Below are 22,795 nucleotides of genomic sequence, written 5' to 3'. Positions count from 1 at the left end.
AAGAGATGTACAAGCATAATATAAGAAGTCTCTTTAGTAGATTTGTTTCTCCTAAGAGTTCTACCAATAAAACGCACTCTTTGGTTCGGCCTAACGTCAAAGTTTTCTATGTTATGGTTCCACTTTAAGTCGTTCGTAATAAGAATCCATAAATATTGAGTTGACTGGAAAACATTGAAATTTGTGTGATTTATAGTGTAATCGAAATTAAACGGTCGCAAGTACATACCGGACACACTGTTTCGGTAACTGTTTTGCTATTTAGCGCTTCTCTATAAGCTCAAGCCTCACGTATGAAACGTATGAACCGAACTACGCTTCTTGTTTTCCCAGAAAAAGCGCTTGCCTACTTTACAAAAATATTTCCAGTTCATAATGTACAAGAGATACGTAGACAGATGCACCACCCCATTAACCATGGACCTTGCCGCTGGTGGGGAGGCTTGCGTGACTCAGCGATACAGATAGCCGTACCGTAGATGCAGCCACAACGGAGGAAGGGGGGGGGGGGTATATGTTGAGAAGCCAAACATAAACGTGTGGTTCCTGAAGAGGGGCAGCAGCCTTTCCAGTACTTGCAGGGGAAACAGTCTGGGTGACTGACTGATCTGGCCTTGTAACATTAATCAAAAGGCCTTGCTGTGCTGGAACTACGAACGGCTAAAAGCAAGGGAAACTACAGTAGTAATTTTTCCCGAGGGCGTACAACATTACTGTACGGTTAAATGATGATGGCATCCTCTTGGGTATAACTTTCCGGAGGTAAAATAGTCCCCCATTTGGATCTCCGGGCGTGGACTACTCAGGAGGACCTCGTTGTCAGGAGAAAGAAAACTGGTGTTTTACGGATCGGAGAGTGGAATGTCAGATCCCTTAATCAGGCAGGTAGGTTAGAAAATTTAAAAAGGAAAAAGGATAGGTTAAAGTTAGATGTAGTGGGAATTAGTGAAGTTCTATGGCAGGAGGAGCAAGACAGGTGAATACAGGGTTATAAATACAAAATCAAATAGGGGTAATGCAGTAGTAGCTACAGTAATGAATAAAAAAACAGGAGCGTGGGTAATCTACCACAAACAGCGTAGTGAACGCATTATTGTGGCCAAGACAGACACGAAGCCCACACCCAACACAGTAGTATAAGTTTATACGCCAACTAGTTCCGCAGATGAAGAGACTGAAGAAATGTATGATGAGATAAAAGAAATTATTCAGATAGTTAAGGGAGACGAAAATTTGGTAGTCATGAGGGACTGGAATTCGATAGTAGGAAAAGGAAGAGAAGGAAAAGTAGTAGGCGAATGTGGAATGGGGATAAGGAATGAAAGAGGAAGACGCCTGGTAAATTTTGCACAGAGCATAACGTAATTATAGCTAACATTTGATTTAAAAACCATGTATACGTGGAAGAGGCCTGCGGACACTTGAAGGTTTCAGATAGGTTATATAATGGTAAGACAGAGATTTAGGAGCCAGGTTTTAAATTGTAAGACATTTCCAGGAGCAGATGTGGACTCTGACCACAATCTATTAGTTATGAACTGTAGATTAAAACTGAAGAAATTGCAAAAAGGGTGGAATTTAAGCAGATGGGGTCGGGATAAATTGAAAGGACCAAAGGTTGTAGAGACTTTCAGAGAGAGCAATAGGGAGCGATTGACAAGAACGGAGGAAACAAATACAGTAGAAGAAGAACGGGTAGCTTTGAGAGATGAAATAGTAAAGGCAGCAGAGTATCAAGTAGGTAAAAAGACGAGGGCTAGTAGAAATCCTTGGGTAACACAAGAAATATTGAATTTAATTGATGAAAGGAGAAAATATAAAAATGCAGTAAATGAAATAGGCGAAGAGGAATACAAACGTCTCAAAAATGAGATCGACAGGAAGTGCAAAATAGCTAAGCAGGGACGGCTAGAGGACAAATCTAGGGATGTAGAGGCATATATCACGTGGGGTAAGATAGATACTGCCTACAGAAAAATTAAAGACGCCATGTGTGAAAAGAGAACCACTTGCATGAATATCATTTGCTCAAATAGAAACCAAGTTCTGAGCAAAGAAGGGAAAGCAGAAAGGTGGGAGGAGTATATTGAGGGACTATAGAAGGGCGATGTACTTGAGGACAATATTAAAGAAATGGAAGAGGACGTAGATGAAGATGAAATGGGAGATATGATACTGCGTGAAGAATCTGACAGAGCACTGAAAGACCTATGTCGAAACAAGGCCCCAGGAGTAGAAAACATTCCATTAAAGCTACTGATAGCCTTGGGAGAGGCTGACAAAACTATACCATCTGGTGAGCAAGATGTATGCAACACGCGAAATACCCTCAGACTTCAAAAGAATAATATAATTATTCCAATCCCAAAGAAAGCAGGTGTTGACTGGCGTGAAAATTACGGAAATATCAGTTTAATAAGTCATGGCTGCAAAATACTGACACGAATGCTTTACAGGCGAATGAAAACTGGTAGAAGCGGACCTCGGGGAAGATCAGTTTGGATTCCGTAGAAATGTTGGAACAAGTGAGGCAATACTGACCCTTTGACGTATCTTAGAAGATAGATTAAGGAAAGTCAAACCTACGTTTCTAGCATTTGTAGACTACAGAAAGCTTTTGACAATGTTGACTGGAATAGTCTCTTTCAAATTCTAAATGTGGCAGGGGTAAAATACAGGGAGCGTAAGGCTATTTACAATTTGTACAGAAAACAGATGGAATGGAATTTGATCTAAAACTAAACCAGGTGATGCTGTAAAGTAGTAGATGAGTTTTGCTATTTGCAGAGCAAAATAATTTATGATGATCTAAGTAGAGAGGATATAAAATGTAGACTGGTAATGGCAAGGAAAGCATTTTTGAAGAGGAGAAATTTGTTAACATAGAGTGTAGATTTTAGTGTCAGGAAGTCTTTTATGAAAGTATTTGTGTGGAGTGGAGCAATACATGGAAGTGAAAGATGGACGATAACTAGAAGCTTTCGAAATGTGATGTTACAGAAGAATGTTGAAGATTAGATGGGTAGATCGTGTAACTAATGAGGAAGTACTAAATAAAATTGGGGAGAAGGGATCGGTTGGTGGGACAAATTCTGAGGAATCAAGAGATCACCAGATTAAAACTGTTTGCCGGACCGAGACTCGAACTCGGGACCTTGCTTTTCGCGGGCAAGTGCTCTACCAACTGAGCTACCCAAGCACAACTCACGCCCCGTCCTCACAGCTGTACTTCTGCCAGTACCTCGTCTCCTACATTCTCGGTAGGAGACGTGGATGTTTCATATCAGCGCACACTCCGCTGCAGAGTGAAAATCTCATTCTGAAGAGATCACCAATTTAGTATTCGAGGGGAGCGTGGAGGGTAATAATCGTAGAGGAAGACCAAGAGATAAATACACTAAGCAGATTCAGAAGGATGTATGTTGCCATAGTTACTTGGATATGAGGAAGCTTGCGCAGCATAGAGTAGCTGCATCAAACCAGTCTCTGGACTGAAGTTCACAACACACGTAGACAGCTAGTAAAGCTACGTCGTCAAAGTATCGTCTACATTTGTTAACATCTTAATTTTTAGGGAACAGACTACCTAAGCTTACTCTGTTCTTTGAACTATAATGAAAGAACAACGCAGTATCTTCTCAGGGAAGATCATACACCATCAACATCCTCCGCAGATGGGGAAGAATCGTTAGGTTTTAATGAGAAATCCATTCGACCACCGTGTAATACCCAGAAATATTTTATTAGCTGTAATCATCAACTATTTTCACATATATAAACTGCTTAGACAAAATAATGTGAAAGTCAGTTTCAACACCGTGTATGGAGCTTCAAGGGTTACACTTGTAACTGAATTTACTGTTTAAGGTATAATATGAATTTGGCGTATAAGTGCCAGATTCTTTAATATTGGACTGTTATTTTATGTTTAGGTGTTTTGTGATAGGGGTCGTATTTTGTGGAATTACTGTCACGTAAGTTGTGTTTCGAGAAGAATGCAAAATCTTGCATTACTATGCATCACTGCGCTGTCCGGGGAAAACAGTCTTAAATTATTCCTACTACGAAAATTAATTTAATTTTTGGGAAAAGTGAACCCAAATACATTAGAGTGAAAGTGTTTCTGTGGTAACCACTTAACTGCAGCAATCGGCGACAATCACAACAGTTGTCAAGCCATAGGAACTGACTATCGATTCGAAGCACCAATCGCACAGGTCTAACCTTGCTTTTGCATGACAAAAAAAAGCTTCTCTAAGTGTAGCTGCATAAAATTTATCAATAAATATAATCAAGCAACAAACTGCACAGTGACGCAGAAGCGCATACGCAGTTTTGAAAATCATACAAAGGAAGATTTGGAATATGAATTCTTACCAACTACAGAGTATAAAGTGCTAGAAAAACACAAATATTTTGGATTTTCTAAAGCTCATAAATTTCGAGGAACTAAGGTCACAACTCAATGGTTTTCTGCATGCATCAAAGAATTAACTTTACAGCAAACATGCATTTACATAACGATGTGGTTTTTTGTTCTTTGTTGGTTTTTTTTTTCTTTTTAGTTACCAGTCTTCTGACTAGTTTGATGCGGACCGCCACGAATTCCTCTCCTGTGCCAGCCTCTTCAGCTCAGAGTAGCACTGGCAACCTACATCATCAATTACTTGCTGATGATTCCAATCTCTGTCTTCCTCTACAGAATTTGCCCTATACAGCTTCCTCTAGTACCATGGAATTCATTCCTTGAAGTCTTAACAGATGTCCTTCCATTCTGTCCTTGTTTTTCACATATTTCTTTCCGCTCCGATTCTGCGCAGAAGCTCCTCATGCCTTACTTTATCAGTCCACCTAATTTTCAACAATCGTCTGTAGCACCATATCTCAAATGCTTCGATTCTCTTCTATTCTGATTTTCCAACAGTCCATGTTTCACTACTATACAATGCGGTGCTCCAAACATACGTTCTCAGAAATGTCTTCCTCACATTAAGGTCTATGTTTGGTACTAGTAGACTTCTCTCGGCAAGGAGCGCCCTCTTTGACAATGCTAGTGTGCTTCTGATGTTGTCCTTGCTACGTCTGTCATTGGTTATTTTGCTGCCTAGGTAGTAGAATTCCTTATCTTCATCTACTTACCTATCATCAATTCTGATGTTATGTTTCCCGCTGTTCTCATTTCTGCTGCTTCTTATTACTTACGTCTTTCTTCGGTTTGCCGGCCGCGGTGGTCTCGCGGTCCTAGGCGCGCAGTCCGGAACCGTGCGACTGCTACGGTCGCAGGTTCGAATCCTGCCTCGGGCATGGATGTGTGTGATGTCCTTAGGTTAGTTAGGTTTAAGTAGTTCTAAGTTCTAGGGGACTGATGACCATAGCAGTTGAGTCCCATAGTGCTCAGAGCCATTTGAACCATTTTTTCTTCGGTTTACTCTCAGTCCATACTCTATACTTATTAGACTGTTCATTCCGTTCAGCAGATCAAGTAATTCTTCTTCACTTTCAATCAGGATAGCAATGTCATCAGCGAATCGTATAATTATCCTTTTACCTTGAATTTTGATGCCACCCCTGAAACTTTCTTCTACTTACGTCATGCTCCTTCGATGTACAGACTGAAGAGCAAGCCGTCTTGGCTCTTATGTATATTATATATTACATTCTCTCCCTATAGCTTACCCCTATTTTTCTCAGAGTTTCGAAAATCTTGCACAATTTTACACTGAAGGACGTTTTTTCCCAGTCGACAAATCCCATGTGGTACTATATCTGACAGATGTAAGAAGCTTCGACAAGTTGGAAGACTGTACCCTCCGGCTAGCCTCTTATTAACTGTATCTCACGCATAGCACTTTTAGTTGACATTTAGTTCTTTTCTACGGTTCAGCCTCTGTTATTATGCCGTGGAGCCAAACGCGTCAATCTTCCTTATTTTGACATGCGGTTGACATCTGACGCATAAGAATTGCAATCTTTCACAAACGCCTTGTTATTGGTAAACATACTTTAAAATGACGCAGACGTGTGAAATCGATGTACAAAATATCAATGATGAGTAGTTATCTAATATGCTGCAGTTTAAAGAATTGACATTCCTCTTCGATGTGATCTAATCAGACTGTGCTGATACCAAGTTTCTGACAATACTACAACTGCGCAATTTCTGTTCCAGTCTAGTAATTTCTGTTATTTCTACTTTTTGGAGCCAAATACTCAATCTCATGCTTATTTCATTTACAGATGAACCCAATGCACCAGATTCCAACCATTGATGATGGAGGATACTTTTTGTCTGACAGGTATGTGTACTAAAATGTTGCTCATTCCATGCTGGATTCATTACAAAGTCTAACTGGTTATTTGTAATCTGTGTTGATTGCACTTGTAACTTTGAAAATGAATTTAGATGTTAATTAGGGATGAGATGACGTGCACTAACGCTAGTGCTTGATATGGTTAAATGCTCCAGTGAGATTTAATCAAGTTGCTTAGCGTGACCAATATTTTCTAATTCACTTCTGAAATGGATAGTAGTTACGTCTCCAGAATGAGATTTTCGCTCTGCAGTGGAGTGTACGCTGATATGAAACTTCCTGGAAGATTAAAACTGTCTACTGGACCGGGACTCGAACTCGGTACCTTGCCTTTCGCGGGTAAGTGCTCTACCATCTTTTTTTTTTTTTTTTTTTTTTTTTTTCACAGCTGTACTTCTGCCAGTACCTCGTCTCCTACCTTCCAAACTTTACAGAAGCTCTCCTGCAAACCCTGCTTCCTTTGACGATGTGAGGTAATCATAACGAAAGCATTAAACGATTTTTTTTTTTTTGCTGACCACTTTTTTTTTTTCCGCGCTGACCACTCAGCCACTTTTTTTTTTTTTTTTTTTTTTTAGTGAGGTTTTTTTTTTAAATTTATTTATATGAAGGAAGGTAGGAGAAACAGAAACCTTTATTATTCACAAAATAAACATAGTACGTCCTGTCACATGATAACTGTTCTGGAAGGATCCTTGCTGCCGTCCTACCATGCAGCATGAAATAACAACAAAATCGAAGTGGGGCCACCTCCGGCACCCTAAAGAAAAGTATTTTGGATATGAAAACAAAATTTGAAATACATCCATTTGATAACTGTTCAAGCGTGAGTTTTTCGCAAGTCGCATACTCGCATAGTGTTCTTAGTCGATCACTTTAACTTGGTCGGTTTCACAAGACAGCACCGCCGCTCATCTTTGCGCACCCGGCACACCCCAGGTATATGGCGGGTCCGCAAAAACCGTTACTAGGAAATTGGCATACCTTGTACTTTTGTAGCCGTAATAGTTTTGTGTGTCCATCTTGCAAGTATTGCCAGTAATCCAGGACGTTCAGTAAGTTCGTACGTGTGCCTCTATAGATGTAATGGACCGTCATACCTGTGATCCACGCCACCGCGTTCGTCTTATGACGCGGAAAATACGTTTCCTCTGGAAAAAATACTATGTCAGAAGAGACTGCTGTATAGATAGTGCGCCGCATGAACGCTATTATCTTTCTTGCGAGAGTCCAGACAGCCAATGCCTCGCCGCAGACCAGCCGATGGTCGTCCGTATCCAGCACGCCGCATTGCTGACACAAGGGCGAATCCGCCAAATGTATTGCTTACTTTTTATCATTTGTAGGGTATTTTCGGTTGACGACAAGGTACCATGTTGATCTGACTGATGTAGGTAGGTGGGGGTGGTGGACCGTGCGCCACACCACGTGCCAATTAACAGCTGGATGTTTGCGTTCCACCCTATTCCGGGCGATCTGTCGAAGGAGCAGATGGTACACGTCCTTCGATGTCGACTGTCGGGTCGTCGGTAAACGCTCTCGAACGTAACTGTGTTCCACGATGAACGTGCGCACATACGTTAAAGGGGGCGATATATGGCCGACACTGACTGGAGGAAGATGCGATGTTGGGACGAGTTCTTCGATGATCGTCCCCGTAAGCGAGTGGTTCCTGTTGCGCCACCGTTTGAGCATAGTATTAATAAACATGGCACGCGCCTTCTCGTGCACGTTCACTAAACCAACGCCCCCCTCTCGCTCTGGGAGGGTAAGCGTGTTGTACTGTACCTTAAAGAGTTGTCCCAGGCACACATAGTACCCAAAAGCCGCCTGAATCCTCATAGCCATCGTACGCGTCAAGGGGAGAAGGTGTGTCAGGTGGCACATCATGGGCGCGAGAAAAAGGTGGACGAGTAACACTCGCTGCAGCATATCCATCGACCGTAGGGCGTTTAGTCGTACTGCCGTGCGGACTCTGAGTAACAGTCTTCGGTAGTTGTCCGCAGCCGTTCCCGCTGTCTCTTTATGAAAGGTGATACCCAAACAGCGAAGGGTTTCCACCGCAGGTAAGGGTCCTTCCGTTCCTGGTTCTAGGCCACGCCCCACATGCATGAATTGTGATTTTCGGTAGTTGACCACACTTCCAGCTGCCATCCCATACGTCTGTAGCCAATCCAGTGCTGTTTGAGTCTCCCTCTCATTCCGTACGAGGAACACAATATCATCCGCATATGCTCTGCATTTGAATGATAAATGCCGGAGGGAGATCCCGGTAAGACGGCGGCGAAGGCCTGCGAGGCACGGTTCTAAGGCAATCGCATAAAGGAGGATCGACGAGGGGCAACCCTGTCTCACTGATCTTAAGATCTTAAAATACTCAGTTCTCCCTCCGTTGACCACCATCGCTGATCTGGCGCCGTGCAACAGCCGCATCACAGCATTGGTCAGTAATGGTGAGACACCCATCCTGTTCATCACCGCCGCGAGGTACACATGATCCACGCGATCAAAAGCATGATCGAAATCTACAGCAACCATCGCCCCCCGGAGGCGGCATGCAGCCGCGAGGGCGACGACGTCACGATAGTCTCCCAAGGCTGTGTGGATATTACTGATGCCGCCAAGACAAGACTGATCGGCATGTATTCGATGCTCCAGCGACTTTTTGATACGACTTCCCAGGATGCGCATGAAGATCTTGTAGTCACTATTAAGGAGGGTCAAGGGGCGATAATCACAAGGCCGTTTGCCACCACGGGGCTTCGGTATCGGTATCATGAGTCCTTCCGTGTACTGAATGTGAACCGGTACTTCTTGCCTCAGAAGCTCATTAAACATACATAGCCACATCGGTGTCATAATGGTCACGAAGGCACGGTAAAATTCCAACGGGAATCCATCTGGACCTGGGGACTTGTTGCAAGCACCTCGTGTAATCGCTTCTTCCAGCTCTTCACACGTAATTTCGGATAACACGTCTGCTTCCCCGTTCACAGTCGGCGCGTCAGGGATCTCTTCCAGGACGTTCCCCAGCTCCCTCTGACCCTCCCCGTTGCTCGCATAGAATCTGCTAAAATGATCCGTGAACGCCTGTGCTATGCCCCTTTGTGTTGTATAACGACGTCCATCGCCGAGATCGATCTCATGTATTAAATTCCTGCGTCTTCTTCGTCTTTCCTTTATCACGTAATGCATCGAGGGAACCTCGTTGGGCAGGAAATCCTGCGACCTCGCGCGTATCATCGTACCTGCCATCCTCTGCGTCGCAAGTTGTACCAGCTTCGCCTTAACTCGGTGGACGGCCGTCTGGCGTTCTGGTGTAGGGGGTTGAGCTAACAGTTCCCGGAGAGCCGTAAAGTAAAACTCAGTGGTCGTGCGCTGCCATTGAGAAACCTCCTTCCCATAACCTATTAACGTCCTCCGTAAAGCTGGCTTCGCGCACTCGATCCACCACTGCAGGATAGAACCGAAAGAATTTCGTCGACGGAGGCAGCCATGCCACGCGTCCTCCACCATGCGTCGGCATTCTGCATCTCGCAGGTGGGAGACGTTCATCTTCAAATTACCCCTCCGTCTCCACACCTGCTGTCTATCAAGGTTAACTGTACAAATATATGCCTCGTGGTCTGTAAACGCTGTCGGCCATATTTCTGCATCCACCGTCGACACTGCTAACGCCCCTGAAACGTAGATTCGATCCAAACGGCCCGCGGAGTGGCTAGTAAAAAATGTATATCCTGGTTGGTTGCGATACTTGAGGTCCCATGTATCGACTAGTTCCATCCCGTTGACCAGCTCCCTAAGTTCTTGGCTAGTAGTATAGTTAGGTTGTTGGTCCTTTCTGTCAAGCACACAATTAAAATCTCCGCCGAGTATGCAACCATCGTATCGTCCCTGGAACAACGGTGCAACCTCATGGGCGTAAAAATCTGCTCTGTCCCTTCTCTTATCCGAACCTGACGGTGCGTATATGTTGATCAAACGTATTCCTCCTATGGTCACGGCCGTACCACGGGCAGAAGGAAAATACTCTACTTCGTCTGCACGTATCCCTTCCTTTAATAGTATAGCTGTACCAACGCCTCTCTCGTCACACGGGGAACAGTAAATGTCGTAACCGTAAAAGTCCGAGGGGGGAAGTACCCGAACTTCTTGTAATAGTGCGATGTCTAAATCCGCAGCCTTTATCATGTCACTGAGCATCTTGATTTTCACCGGCGTCCCAATGCTATTGATGTTAACAGACCCTATCCGATAAGCTTGGTGCATGGCGGTCAACGTAGATAGGGTACCGTACGGTCGCTAATTTTGCCGTACATAGGCTGCTGTCGGACTAACGTCCCCCGCCGTCCCCTCATATAGTCTGCCATTATTCCGTGCACCCTGCCGGTCTTACACCGGGAGAGTGCGTGGGAGCAGTTCCTCCGGCATCATCTGTTCCCCAAGGGGGTGGCTCTTCTGACCAGTCCCCTAGTGTCCCATCGTTGTCGTGCGATGCAGGCGCCGTAGCCTCCTCAGTAGCCTGTTGCCGTCTATCGAGCTCCTTCGCTGTGTCTGGAGCATCGTCAGCAGTAGGTCGTGCCGCCGTCCCGCTGGCCACCGTTGCATCCACGCGAGGTAGTTCTTCTGTATCCATGGTCGTCTGTTCTGTACCCGTAAACTTCTCAGAATTATCTACTAGATCAGAGTGATCGTTCTCCACCGTGAGGCGGTGCTTCTTCCGGCGTTTTGGTGAGCGCTGTTTACGTTGCCGGACCTCGGAATCAGAGGTCAGCATGGTCTCCAGTTGTTCGTGGGGGACGTCAGAATCGTGCGCCGTCGTATTTTCGACGTCTCCAAGTGCCTTATCTGAAGGGGCCTCAAGCGGAACCGAAGAGAGGGCGTCCTGTGACTGCTGCAGGCGGTCCAGCGCAACGTCGTCTTTCTGTGGCTCGCCACGATCCGCCGCTGTCTGTGTGTTCTGGTACGCGTCTGTCTCGCGGCCCACGTCATCGCGTAATGCGGCGACGTAAGTCATGGGGAGCACAGTCGGATGCGGCGTGAGGGGTGGATCATCCCGTGGCAGCTGTAATAACCTTCGTTGAGCACACTCAGAACGTACGTGTCCCTCCTTCCCACATCCAGAGCACGTCCTTGGTTGTCCGTCGTAAATGACAATCGCCCTACAACCGGCGATGTACAAGTATGACGGGACGTGTTTTCGGAGTTCAATCCGTATTTGTCTGACGCCATTGAGGACAGGATACGTCTTGAAGCTCGCCCATTTTTCAGCCACGTGGGATAGGACCGTTCCGTAAGGACGCAGGGCGTCTGTCACCAATTCTTCTGGCACTTCGAATGGAAGCTCAAAGACGCGGATCGTTCTGAGTCCCATGCCGGCGTGTTCAACTGTTACCGCTCCAACATTCCCGTCCGAATGACAGAAACGAAGTCCTTGTCTGTGTCGAAGTAGTAGTTCGTCACATGCCGCTTCATTTATAAGCTTGACATAAACCACGCTGCTGACTATAGATAAGTGGATTCCAACTAGAACGTCAGGTTCGATTTTCACCTCGTCCCGTAAATAACGTTCGATCTCGTAAGCCTTCGGTCGAGCATATTCGTTAACAAAACTAAATTTCAGTGTCGATTTGCGGAAGGACAAGGCCATGATTCGTTCTATGTATTACCGCGACACACCGCTACACACGTAACGTAAACACCTCTCGCGCAGACGTGCGGCAGGGACGTAAACACCGTCCGAACCGCTGCGCCGCCGAAGGCTGACTGACCATCTGAGCTACCCAAGCACGACTCACGACCTGTCCTCACAGCTTCAGTTCTGCCAGTACCTCGTCTCCTACCATCCAAACTTCACCGAAGCTGTTCCACGAACCTTGCAGAACTAGCACGCTTGGAAGAAAGGATATTGCAGAGGCATGACTTAGCCACAGCCTAGGGGATGTTTCCAGAATGAGATTTTCACTCTGCAGCTAGAGCACTTGCCCACGAAAGGCAAAGGTCCCGAGTTCGAGTCTCGGTCCGGCACACAGTTTTATTCTGCCAGGAAGTTTCAGCAGTTATGTCTTCTTAATGGGCCTATTCACTAGGATGCTGATTTTTAATAGTATTATAAGATTTTAATAACAAAACTAAGCGGCACAATTAAAGGATCACCTTTTAGAAACCCGGTAACTGTATCCCGCTGGGGCGCATAAGTCTGAAATTTGGGTCAAAGACCGTGCATCCTTCCTTTGCAATGGTGCAATAGCTTGGCGACTTGCAACCTCAGTCTCGGGCTCGGCGACGCTTCAAACAGCGAAGGTGTCGAAACATGTGAAGAAAAAGCCAGAGCTGAGAAGTTCATGTGCGTTGCAAGGTGGGTTCATGATGTCGCACTGGTATCAAATTTCACCGCAATTATGCCTAAAATCCTGCGGATGTGTCACACGATGGGGAGGCCATCACGCCACCCTTAACCACATTTCACTCCATACGTTAACGTCTGTGCAATGTAGACCAGTACTGCGACACTCCGTACTGAAATCACAGGGTGTTTCCTGAAGAGTGGCCGAGGGAAACACTTCAGACACACCGCCACTCGGTTCAAAATGGCTCTGAGCACTATGGGACTCAACTGCTGAGGTCATTAGTCCCCTAGAACTTAGAACCAGTTAAACCTAACTAACCTAAGGACATCACAAACATCCATGCCCGAGGCAGGATTCGAACCTGCGACCGTAGCGGTCTTGCGGTTCCAGACTGCAGCGCCTTTAACCGCACGGCCACTTCGGCCGGCCCGCCACTCGGAATCGGCAAGGGAAGGCCTTGGGAGGGTGACATAAAGGGCACTAATTTCCATACACTTTGCGGCCGGAAACGACAGATGGCATCGGTTGAGCAGCAGGACGGCGTTCTGTACAACCTTAGTACTGTTGACACTCCCCAGCCGATTCAAGCCTTCTACAAGGACGTCGTCGACCAGCAACCTCACTGGACGTGGTTACAGCCATTTACAGTGGAGTGCGACCGCAAGTTCTACTCTGGCATACAGGACGGAACCAGCAAGGACCGTTCCAGTCCATTCAACGAAATATGGACGTGCTGCAAAGGGTTTTTGTGCTTTTACAGCCGTCCCGTTTAACGCGCTCATGAGGCGTGATCACAGGGGTGCGACATTGGCACATGCTTGAATAAACGCCAGAGGGTCCTAAGTCCCCGCTATTCAGCAGTACCCACAGTGCCAACTACCTGTCTTTGTTGAACACTTTAAAAATATATAAGTACATCTGCTGAAGCCATAGGCGCTTGTAGACAGGTAATTCCTTTGACGCACTTCTGATTCCAGACAGTCTACTAGCAAACTTTTCGAAAACTGTTGCAATTTTGTCAAGATAGAATTTATTTCTACCTGAAGCTAGTGCATGTGTTGATTATAGTTGGCACTGTAAATATGGGAATCATTTTCCAAAAATATATTATCCCTTGTCCACTTATTAAATGAAACTTACCTTCTTAACAATGATAGTAAAAGTTGTGTGGTCTTCATTACATTCAACTTGTAATCTGTCTTTCATACAATAGTTCAAAGTGATTTCGTTCTTGTACACTCTACAGTGGTGTTGAAAACATGAAACATTTCCAGAACAGCTATTATTCATCTTATTTTTAATAATTTATATTTCCTTTAGCCAACGAATTTATTCATCACACACTGCACAATGTTCAGACCGTTGAGGTAGATGTGTATTTGGTAATTTTTGTAAAGTAATTTACTCCTACAGTAAATAATGTGTTTAAATCAACCACAGGAACATAATTTCGCTTAGCAGACAGTGAGTACAGAGTAAAGAGTAACTATCCTTAGTAAAAATTATTTTCAAGTTCCATGGTACAGCCTAAATATTTTTTTGCAAAAATAATACGGAAGACGATAAAATCAGCTTTTGACTTGAAACTTATTTAGAATGTACCTTTGATTTTCATTGATGTATCATAGATATGTGTGGTATAACCTTCATTGGGATTTAAGAGCAAAATTAAATGTTCTCTAAAGGAGTGCAATTTCCAGAGAAAATGATTCCTTACATCTTTGGTTATTATTATCTATAAACGTCGAGCTTCAGATGAAAAAAGAGTTTCTCTTCGAAATTCTAAAGTGATTTCGGTTGCGCGAAAGAACGTTTATTATGCTCATTTATAATATTTCAGATTTATTTTATCAGAAGGGTTTGATTTCAGTTTATTTCATGTTTCAGTCATGCAATAGTGACCTATATAGTGGACAAATATGCAAAGAATGATAGCCTGTACCCAAAGGACATCCTGAAACGCTCTATAGTTCATGAGAGGCTGTTTTTCGACGTCGCATTGTATACCAAAGTTTTAAACTTTGTCGTAAGTATTTGTGTCTCATTTTACAAGCAAGACAATTACTTTTGCAAATAAATGAAAAACAGACTTAACTAAATATCATAATTTGACATGTAATGATTTGGTAATGTGTGGTGTCCTCTATACTTACTTATTGAAAAAGTTTGGAGACTGTTGTAAAGTAAACATTGTTGAGAAATCGGCGTATTGAAACAAAGGTAGTCACTTATCTTCAGTTGAACTTGCAGTGCACAGTTAAAATGTGTTCAAGTAAGGGTATTACAAGTGAAATGGTTTTTAAGTACTTTTATTGCTATTGCTTAATGAGATATTGCTAAGAAGCAAATAGGCTAAATCACGAACGATACTGATGGAAACTATTAAGAAGAAAAGAGCTAGTGGAGATAAATGTGAAGAAAATAGGAAACGGAGTATCTGCACCTAGAACTGACTTTGTGACGTTATAGGTAGCTTGAGCGAAATGACGGAGATTTGGTTTACTTTAAGTACACACAGAAAATTGTTTGTAGTACACGGAATGTTACAGGTGTAAAATATAAGTTTGAATTACAATTTAGTGGATGGGAATGGCTTGCTTGAAGCCAAGATTATGGAAACGGCGGAAGATATACAGGTAATCCAGTTATGCAGTTTGAATTTCACAGGGCAGTTAAATATTTAAGTTCAAATAATGCTGGTCACGTTGCTGCGATAATACGTGTGTGTTACTAGATGCTGAATAAATATGCTTTCAAAAATAGGGGAAACAGTCTTTTGGGAAGTCTTTTGGGAAGACTTCATGTTATTTCATACCGAAAGACACTGATGAACACGGAATTATTTGTGAGTAAAGTCAGTTACCTCATAGCGATCGACAGTGTTGCATAAACCAAGCCCTGAACCATTTTCATTAAAACGAAGTAAAAATGCTCCATTGACTACGGTAACCGAGTGATAAGGACTTAGAGGAACGATTCATGGTTCAAAAATAGCTCAAAGTTACATATTAGTAGACTGCCAGTAACATATTATACCTATAAACATGAAATTATATATTTTATCAATCGAAATTGCTGAGGGAAGCCAGTTTTCCAGTGGAAACCATAGATACCGTCAAGTCCCACGTACTAAAAATGCTGAAAACATTATGGGCAGAAGCATATCTGCATACCAGATATGAGTACTAAGACCTGCAGTCTCTTATACCAAAGTCTTACTGGCCTCACAGATATCTAGAGACGGCTATGCATCTCAAATGTTTACGAATGTACGTTGAAAAACAATAAAAAAAAGTCGTAGAAATCACACAGACTGTTGAAGTTCACACAACTGCAGGAAGAGGTGGCATGGAAGCATCAGCTCTGTGACTCACCATGACCTGTCCTTCATAAAACATGGATGGAACATTCTATTAACAAATTATTCTCGAACGAAAATAAATGGAATAATCAAAAACGTCACATCGCCAAATCAGCAAGTGTATCCGTGAAATGACGCATCTGGTCCCTGCGGAAAGTAGACATTCACTATATTTCTGGTACTGTAAACTGTTTTCGTGAGTGTCCTTCCGAATGGGGGAAATTCCGCTACTCTAAACATTATCTACAATTTTAGTTTCCCAATCTCTTATGCCTAAATCATTTCCCGTCAGTGCCGAGATCATTCCGTCGAGATCTCGAACGGCGATTGCTTCTATCATAGGGCTACAAATAAGATGATGTTCAGTTTAGAATGACTTCGTGTCACAGAGATGTTAGACTCAAACATACTAGATTACACTCCCCCGTTCTCCCATTTATCTTTCGACCAATGATAATATCGGAACATTGCTGCTCATTGAAAGCCCTATTCAGCATCAAGCAGACGTCTTGTACATCGTTTGCAAAGGTTAGAAGAAAATAATATGAGAATAGTTCAATTAGCAACTTGGCACAACCGTAATATTGATTGTTTAACATCTCTTTTAGCCTCATCAGATACTATAGTTACGTAAATTTTTAATGAAGATATCACGTGACTCTCTCTAATCCTGATATGATGTTTCCCGCAGATAGCCCCTCTGCTTTTCAAAAAGGAGCCGAGTGACGAATTGAGGGACAGTCTGATAGACGGTCTGGAGACGACGGAGCGGTTCTTGACCACCAACAAATTTATTGCCGGGGACAGCTTAACCATTGCCGACTACTGCTGCTACTGCAGCATCACATTTGTTGACGTAAGTACATTTTGTACGCTACTAGAGTGCCACTGTCTTAAACTTAGGAATTACAGTACGTTACAATTGTGGGGAGGCAGTATAGTTTGCTTTTTATATCTTACAGCTATTCCGTTATGAGCTCTCGTGTACTTTTATTTTTTCATAATACTCAGAGCATTCAAAGAACTTGTAATATATTTCTATTTATTTATTTTCTTTTGCATCTTCTCCTCATCATTTATAATTGTGTCCTGTCTGAGACATGGAGTACGTTTCTGATGGGGAAGTTGCATAATAAATGATGTAGATACCTATGGTAAGGTTTCACATTCAGCTCTTAACCACGTCAGCTCGACATTCTCATTTGTCTTCCTCAACTTCTTTGCTTAGTTAAAAGATTTACCTTATCACGTATCTATAACAATGTTATTTATTCAGCAATATTAATTATTAACCGCAAAAGCTTTTCAGTTCCTGTATTTTCATCTTCAGATGCAATACTGTCCGATTTACGCCTTAGTTTTTCAGGTTGTTTCGGTAAACGCAAAGTGATTTACACGATGCGAATATTTTATTGGACTAAAAAACGTATTTTATATTGTAAGGACTTAGCCACGTTTTGTCAGCATGAGAACGTGTGTGACTATTAATTGAAGGTGAAAACATTTGTTATTTCAGTACAGAACTATATTCTCGACAGTCAGAAACATGGCTTTTATGTTACAGTGTTAGTTTACTAAGTTTCATTGATTCTACGGAGCCGTGAAATTCAGTGTAGCGAAGAATGCAAGAGTTCATCTAGTTTATACAACAAATTCTGGGAGTGTATGTTTTCTGTACTTTCTTAAAAATAATTATGACGAACGTAATGTTTTTTGCTACATGTTAACGTCTTTCTGAGTTCCGATAGATCGTTTTACTAATTATGGTTTCCATATTCACCACTTGAATGTGTAGAAAGCATTCATGGAAACTAAAATGAACGTATTGGACTTTATAGGCGTAGCTGCTGACTGCAAATAGATATATTGGAAGGAGCGGCTGACGAAATATTATCAGCAAGAGATATTACACACCAAGCGACGTGGCGCTGTGGTTAGCACACTGGCCTCGCAGTCGAGAGGAAGACGGTTGATGCATGCATGCAAGCATGCATGTCCCAAGCAATAGGCACTCCAGCCACTACAGCCGTTATGAAGTACATCAAATGAATTCGCAATTGCGAATAAGGACAACATTCACCTGTAGACTGGAATGACGACAATTAAGATTTGTGCCAGCCTGGGAGTCGAACCCGGATCTCCCGCTTACCGCGAGCGCTCGCCTTACCATTTGGCTATCCGAGCACGACTTACTGCCAGACATAAACTTGCATGTGGCGCAACCATGCGTCTGCGATCTGTCCTCGTACATCCATTGTGTACATTCCCGTACAGATCAGACGCTGTACCTGAAAGTCACTTGCCCGGTATCGGCAGATCAATACGATATTATGCGTTACACAAGCAGATGTTGAAATAACAACTGTAATTTTTTCAAATTAATCTAAAAAGTCTTGCAGAAAACGGCATCAGCGGTGCCTACGTTTGTAGATGATCTCGTTCGTACGGCACAGAGTTTTCGCTTCTGTTGCTTTCTCACTAGCCTAACTCAGAAGCACTGACTCAATACATTTGATAATTCTGGCGCGTACCACTTCAGCATTTTGTTATTATTCAGCAGTTTGTAAGTAACCTATGTTTGTGGGGAGAAGCACGAAAATGATGCAGAAGCGCAATTGGGATGCGGAAAGTTAAAGGAAACGATTGAAACAACGCTTATTGTTGGTTGATGATTGGAAAAGGTACCAACACTTAAAAAACGTTAAGCAACGATATGGAGAGTATGAAAATCTAGTAATATGGAGTGGGAGTGGAGTGGATGAAGATCAGTAAGACAAAGTGCGTTTAGTAGCTTTCTTGTACGTGATACGAGGATTACAGTGTGCTATCAAATGAGGCACAGTAGGCAGGAATCACTGATATGTTTCTTTAGTAATGCCATAACAGAAGCCACAGGTATAAAAGAAAATTTCAGTGGAAACAAGTTTAGACGTAGACTACATTAAACTACTTGATTTTTTCTAGACTTTAAATAACTATGAGTAAAGAGGTTATCAGTCAATGTTGATGTGTGCTGTTTATTGGCTAAAGCGGTTGCGACAGTTATGTCCTTCTCATAGCCTCTAGTACGAGGCCTGAATGAATGGACGTTACTGCTATATACTGACGCAACCTTAGGCTAAGAAGTAATATGGGCTTTTGAGGAGGACGTAACTCTTGAAACTGATTTACCCAATAGGCAACATACACTATGTGATCAAAAGTGTCCGGACATCCCCAGGTAGTACATATCAGCGACCACAGTTGTCATTGGACATCGTGAGAGAGCAGGATGGGGTGCTCCGCGGAACTCACGGACCGCGGTCTGGTGATTGGGTGCTACTTGTGTCATAAGCTTGTACGCGAGGTTTCCACACTCCTCAACATCTCTAGGTCTACTGTTTCCAATGTGATAGTGAAGTGGAAACGTGAAGGGGCACGTACAGCACAAAAGCGTACCGACCGACCTCGTCTGTCGACTGACAGAGACCGCCAACAGTTGAAGAGGGTCGTAATGTGTAATAGGTAGACATCTATCCACACCACACACCATTACACAGGAATTCCAAACTGCTTCAGGATCCACTGCAAGTACTATGACAGTTACGTGGGAGGTGAGAAAAACTGGATTTCATGGTGGAGCGGCTGCTCATAGGCTACAAATCAAGCCGGTAAATGCCAAACGACGCCTCGCTTGATGTAAGGAGCGTAAACACTGGACGACTGAACAGCGGGAAAATGTTGTGTGAAGCGACGAATTACGGTACACAATATGGTGGTCCGATGTCAGGGTGTGTGAACGGCGAATGCCCGGTGGACGTCATCTGCCAGCGTGTTTAGTGCCACAGTAAAATTCGGAAGCGGTGTTATGGTGTGGTCGTGTTTTTCATGGAGGGGGCTTGCACCCCTTATTGTTTTGCGTGACACTATCACAGCAAAGGCCTACACTGATGTTTTAAGCACCTTCTTGCTTCCCACTGTTGAAGAGCAATTAGGGGATGGCGTTTGCATCTTGCAACCGATCGAGCACCTGTTCATAATGCACGGCCTGTGGTGGAGTGGTTACACGGCATAACATCCCTGTAATGGACTAGCCTGCACAGAAGCCTGACCTGAATCCTATAGTACACCTTTGGGATGTTTTGGAAGGCCGACTTCGTGCGAAGCCTCACGGACCGACATTGATATCTCCCGTCAGTGCAGCACTCCGTGAAGAATGGGCTGCCATTCCCCAAGAAACCTTCAAGTACCTGATTAACCATATGCCTGCGAGAGTGGAAGCTGTCATCAAGACTAAGGGAGGTCCAACACCATACTGAATTCCAGCAGTACCAATGGAGGGCGCGACGAACTTGTAAGTCATTTTCAGACAGGTGCCCGGATACTTTTGATCACATTAGTGTAGGTGAGCACTGACTGATAACCTATACATTCAAATTCTTATGGTCCTCGAACAACATGTCAAATGTGAAAAATTTAAATAGCCATGAGGGAAAATATCATTCCCAGTTCTTATAAAAATGATCAGTAAACCCAATCTCTTCCTTCATTTCAAGACTGAATGACAGCCAGTAAGTACTCGCCAAGTTACAAGTGAATTGGGAGGTGTGAGTAGCACTATCCGTAAGTTACTGCTTGAACAGGAGAGCTATAACTACATGAATCCAGAGTTTGTTTCAGACTTCGTGTTATGTTTAGTCGAACATTACTACAGCTGTTCGTGAAGCAAAATCAGTTTTAAATCTGGATACTTTCTTCTGATTAAGCCTGTTTCGTTAGTGATACTTCAGTCATGTATGGAGTCGCTTAAATACCCATATCAAATTTGTGCGAAGAGGCCTACAAAATTCCAGTGAATATGTCAGAGGGTGTAATATATAACTACTCAGTGCAGCATAATACTCTTCTACCCCAAATCACTGTATTGTGGGATGAATATACTATGTGAGTTATTAAAATGTGTTATCTAGTTGTTCGGCGACGCTTAGAGCCTTCAGAATTCTGCACGTGATGCTTCAGATTCCTCGCTTAAAGTGCAGTGGAACTGAAAGATGTGACACTTTTCTAGAATGCGGTTCTTATTTAACGCGATTGCTTCTTTACTTTTAACATCATGAAACATTCTTCTTACCACACCCTGGTACTTAGAAAAATGGTACCATAGACATTCAGTAATTTTTCGGGCTTGTACACTTTTCTTGTGGCATCTGCAGAGTGAGCTCTTCATTTTATTCGCTAATTCTTAAATTCCCCATCAATTCTCAAAGTCTAAGACCTTAACACGGAAACACAGACTTAATTCTCTGCCGGCCGAAGTGGCCGTGCGGTTAAAGGCGCTGCAGTCTGGAACCGCAAGACCGCTACGGTCGCAGGTTCGAATCCTGCCTCGGGCATGGATGTTTGTGATGTCCTTAGGTTAGTTAGATTTAACTAGTTCTAAGTTCTAGGGGACTAATGACCTCAGCAGTTGAGTCCCATAGTGCTCAGAGCCATTTGCACCACTTAATTCTCTTGTTGTTGCTTTGACGCTGGGGATTTAATGAGCCTGTAGAATATCTACATGTTTTGTTTCTTTTCTTTTTCAGGTTCCACAAAAGGGTAGAATAGACCTCACAAAGTACAAAAATATCCAGAGGTGGATGGACCTACTCCATAAGACTAGTCCCTTGTTTAAGAAGTATGACGAGATAGCTGAGAATGCGCTGAAAGTATTTTTGCAGGATGGAAAGTATTAAATATCCATTTGTTTTTCTTAATGAGTAAATACTGCACCTGTGGAAATACTGTATTGCCGTGCTAAAAGTGTGAGCAATACTGTAACTAAAGAGGAGACCAAAATAAATTAGTAATATCTTGATATTTCCATTCGTAAAGAATGATTGTAAGTCTCCCAATTTTTCCTCTCATGATAGTGTGAGAATCATCTTTCGTGTTGGTATGGTAGAATTAGCAGCAGAATGGGCTGAGGAGTGTAAGTGACTGGGCGCTCAGGTTGTATGGGGGACCTTTTGTGAAGTCGCTGTGTAAGCGACTTGTGGTAACATGCAACGTCGTCGTGAGCTGATGCCGTTCGAACAGTGTATGATGGTCGGTGCCCGACGAATGGGAATTTCGATTTCGGCAATGGTGCAACAATTCGGCTTCGCACTTTCAACCGTGTCCTTAGTGTATCGTTAAGGGTTGCAGGTGTCGCAGTCCACAAAAGATGAACTAACGGCCGTCCAGCCACCCTCGATAAAGGGCATCAGTGCAACAGACCACGGCTCTATTCATCACAGAATTGAGCGAGACACGTCTCCCAGTGGATAATCCGTAGGAACCCGAGCTGCATGGGGTATGGGAACCGGCGCCGCACGTGGATGCGACTGTTAATCCAACTTCACCTGGCGCAACGGCTTTCATTTGTCGGCAGTCACCAGGGATGGACACTGTAACCATAATTAGTCGACGAATCACACTTCCATGCCGTTGGAAGGCACCGTGTATGGTGCAGACCTCATGAATCGATGGATCCTGCCTGCCAAGGCGATGGTGGCGGTATGTTGAGCTGCTCGGGGACCATATCCACCCATTTTTGGCGTTTCAGCGCCTTTACGATTTTGTGGCAACATGCACGGGATGTCCAAAGACTGAGATGGCAACCCCAGAGCTCAGATTTGAAGCTAATCGAGCATATCTGGGATGTCATGAAACGCAGGCTCCATGCCATGGGTCCTGTTGCACCCACGAACAGATCAGAATTGGCTGCTGCTCTGCAAACGATTTGGTGTTATCTGCTTACAGAGCGATAATAT

At 43.5% G+C, this 22,795-nt stretch overlaps 1 protein-coding gene and 1 non-coding gene across 2 annotated transcripts in view; one reads left to right on the top strand and one right to left on the bottom strand.

The window, feature by feature from the left end:
• LOC124595789 (glutathione S-transferase 1-like) overlaps positions 1 to 21,860 on the top strand; it is a 36,172-nt gene extending 14,312 nt beyond the window's left edge. Inside the window, exons 3-6 of the mRNA XM_047134677.1 lie at positions 6,238 to 6,296; positions 14,549 to 14,687; positions 16,714 to 16,878; positions 21,587 to 21,860. Coding sequence (XP_046990633.1) covers positions 6,238 to 6,296; positions 14,549 to 14,687; positions 16,714 to 16,878; positions 21,587 to 21,736 — 513 coding nt within the window. The 3' untranslated portion in view covers positions 21,737 to 21,860. The remainder of the gene's footprint in view (positions 1 to 6,237; positions 6,297 to 14,548; positions 14,688 to 16,713; positions 16,879 to 21,586) is intronic.
• Positions 3,127 to 3,200, bottom strand: Trnar-gcg. Its single transcript has one exon. It is a non-coding gene; the product is annotated as a tRNA-Arg (tRNA).
• Positions 21,861 to 22,795: the final 935 nt, after the last annotated feature.

The sequence above is a fragment of the Schistocerca americana genome, chromosome 2 (assembly GCF_021461395.2).
Source record: "Schistocerca americana isolate TAMUIC-IGC-003095 chromosome 2, iqSchAmer2.1, whole genome shotgun sequence".
Taxonomy (NCBI): domain Eukaryota; kingdom Metazoa; phylum Arthropoda; class Insecta; order Orthoptera; family Acrididae; genus Schistocerca; species Schistocerca americana.
Note: the sequence above shows the minus strand (reverse complement) of the source record. Positions and strands in the feature narration are given on the sequence as shown.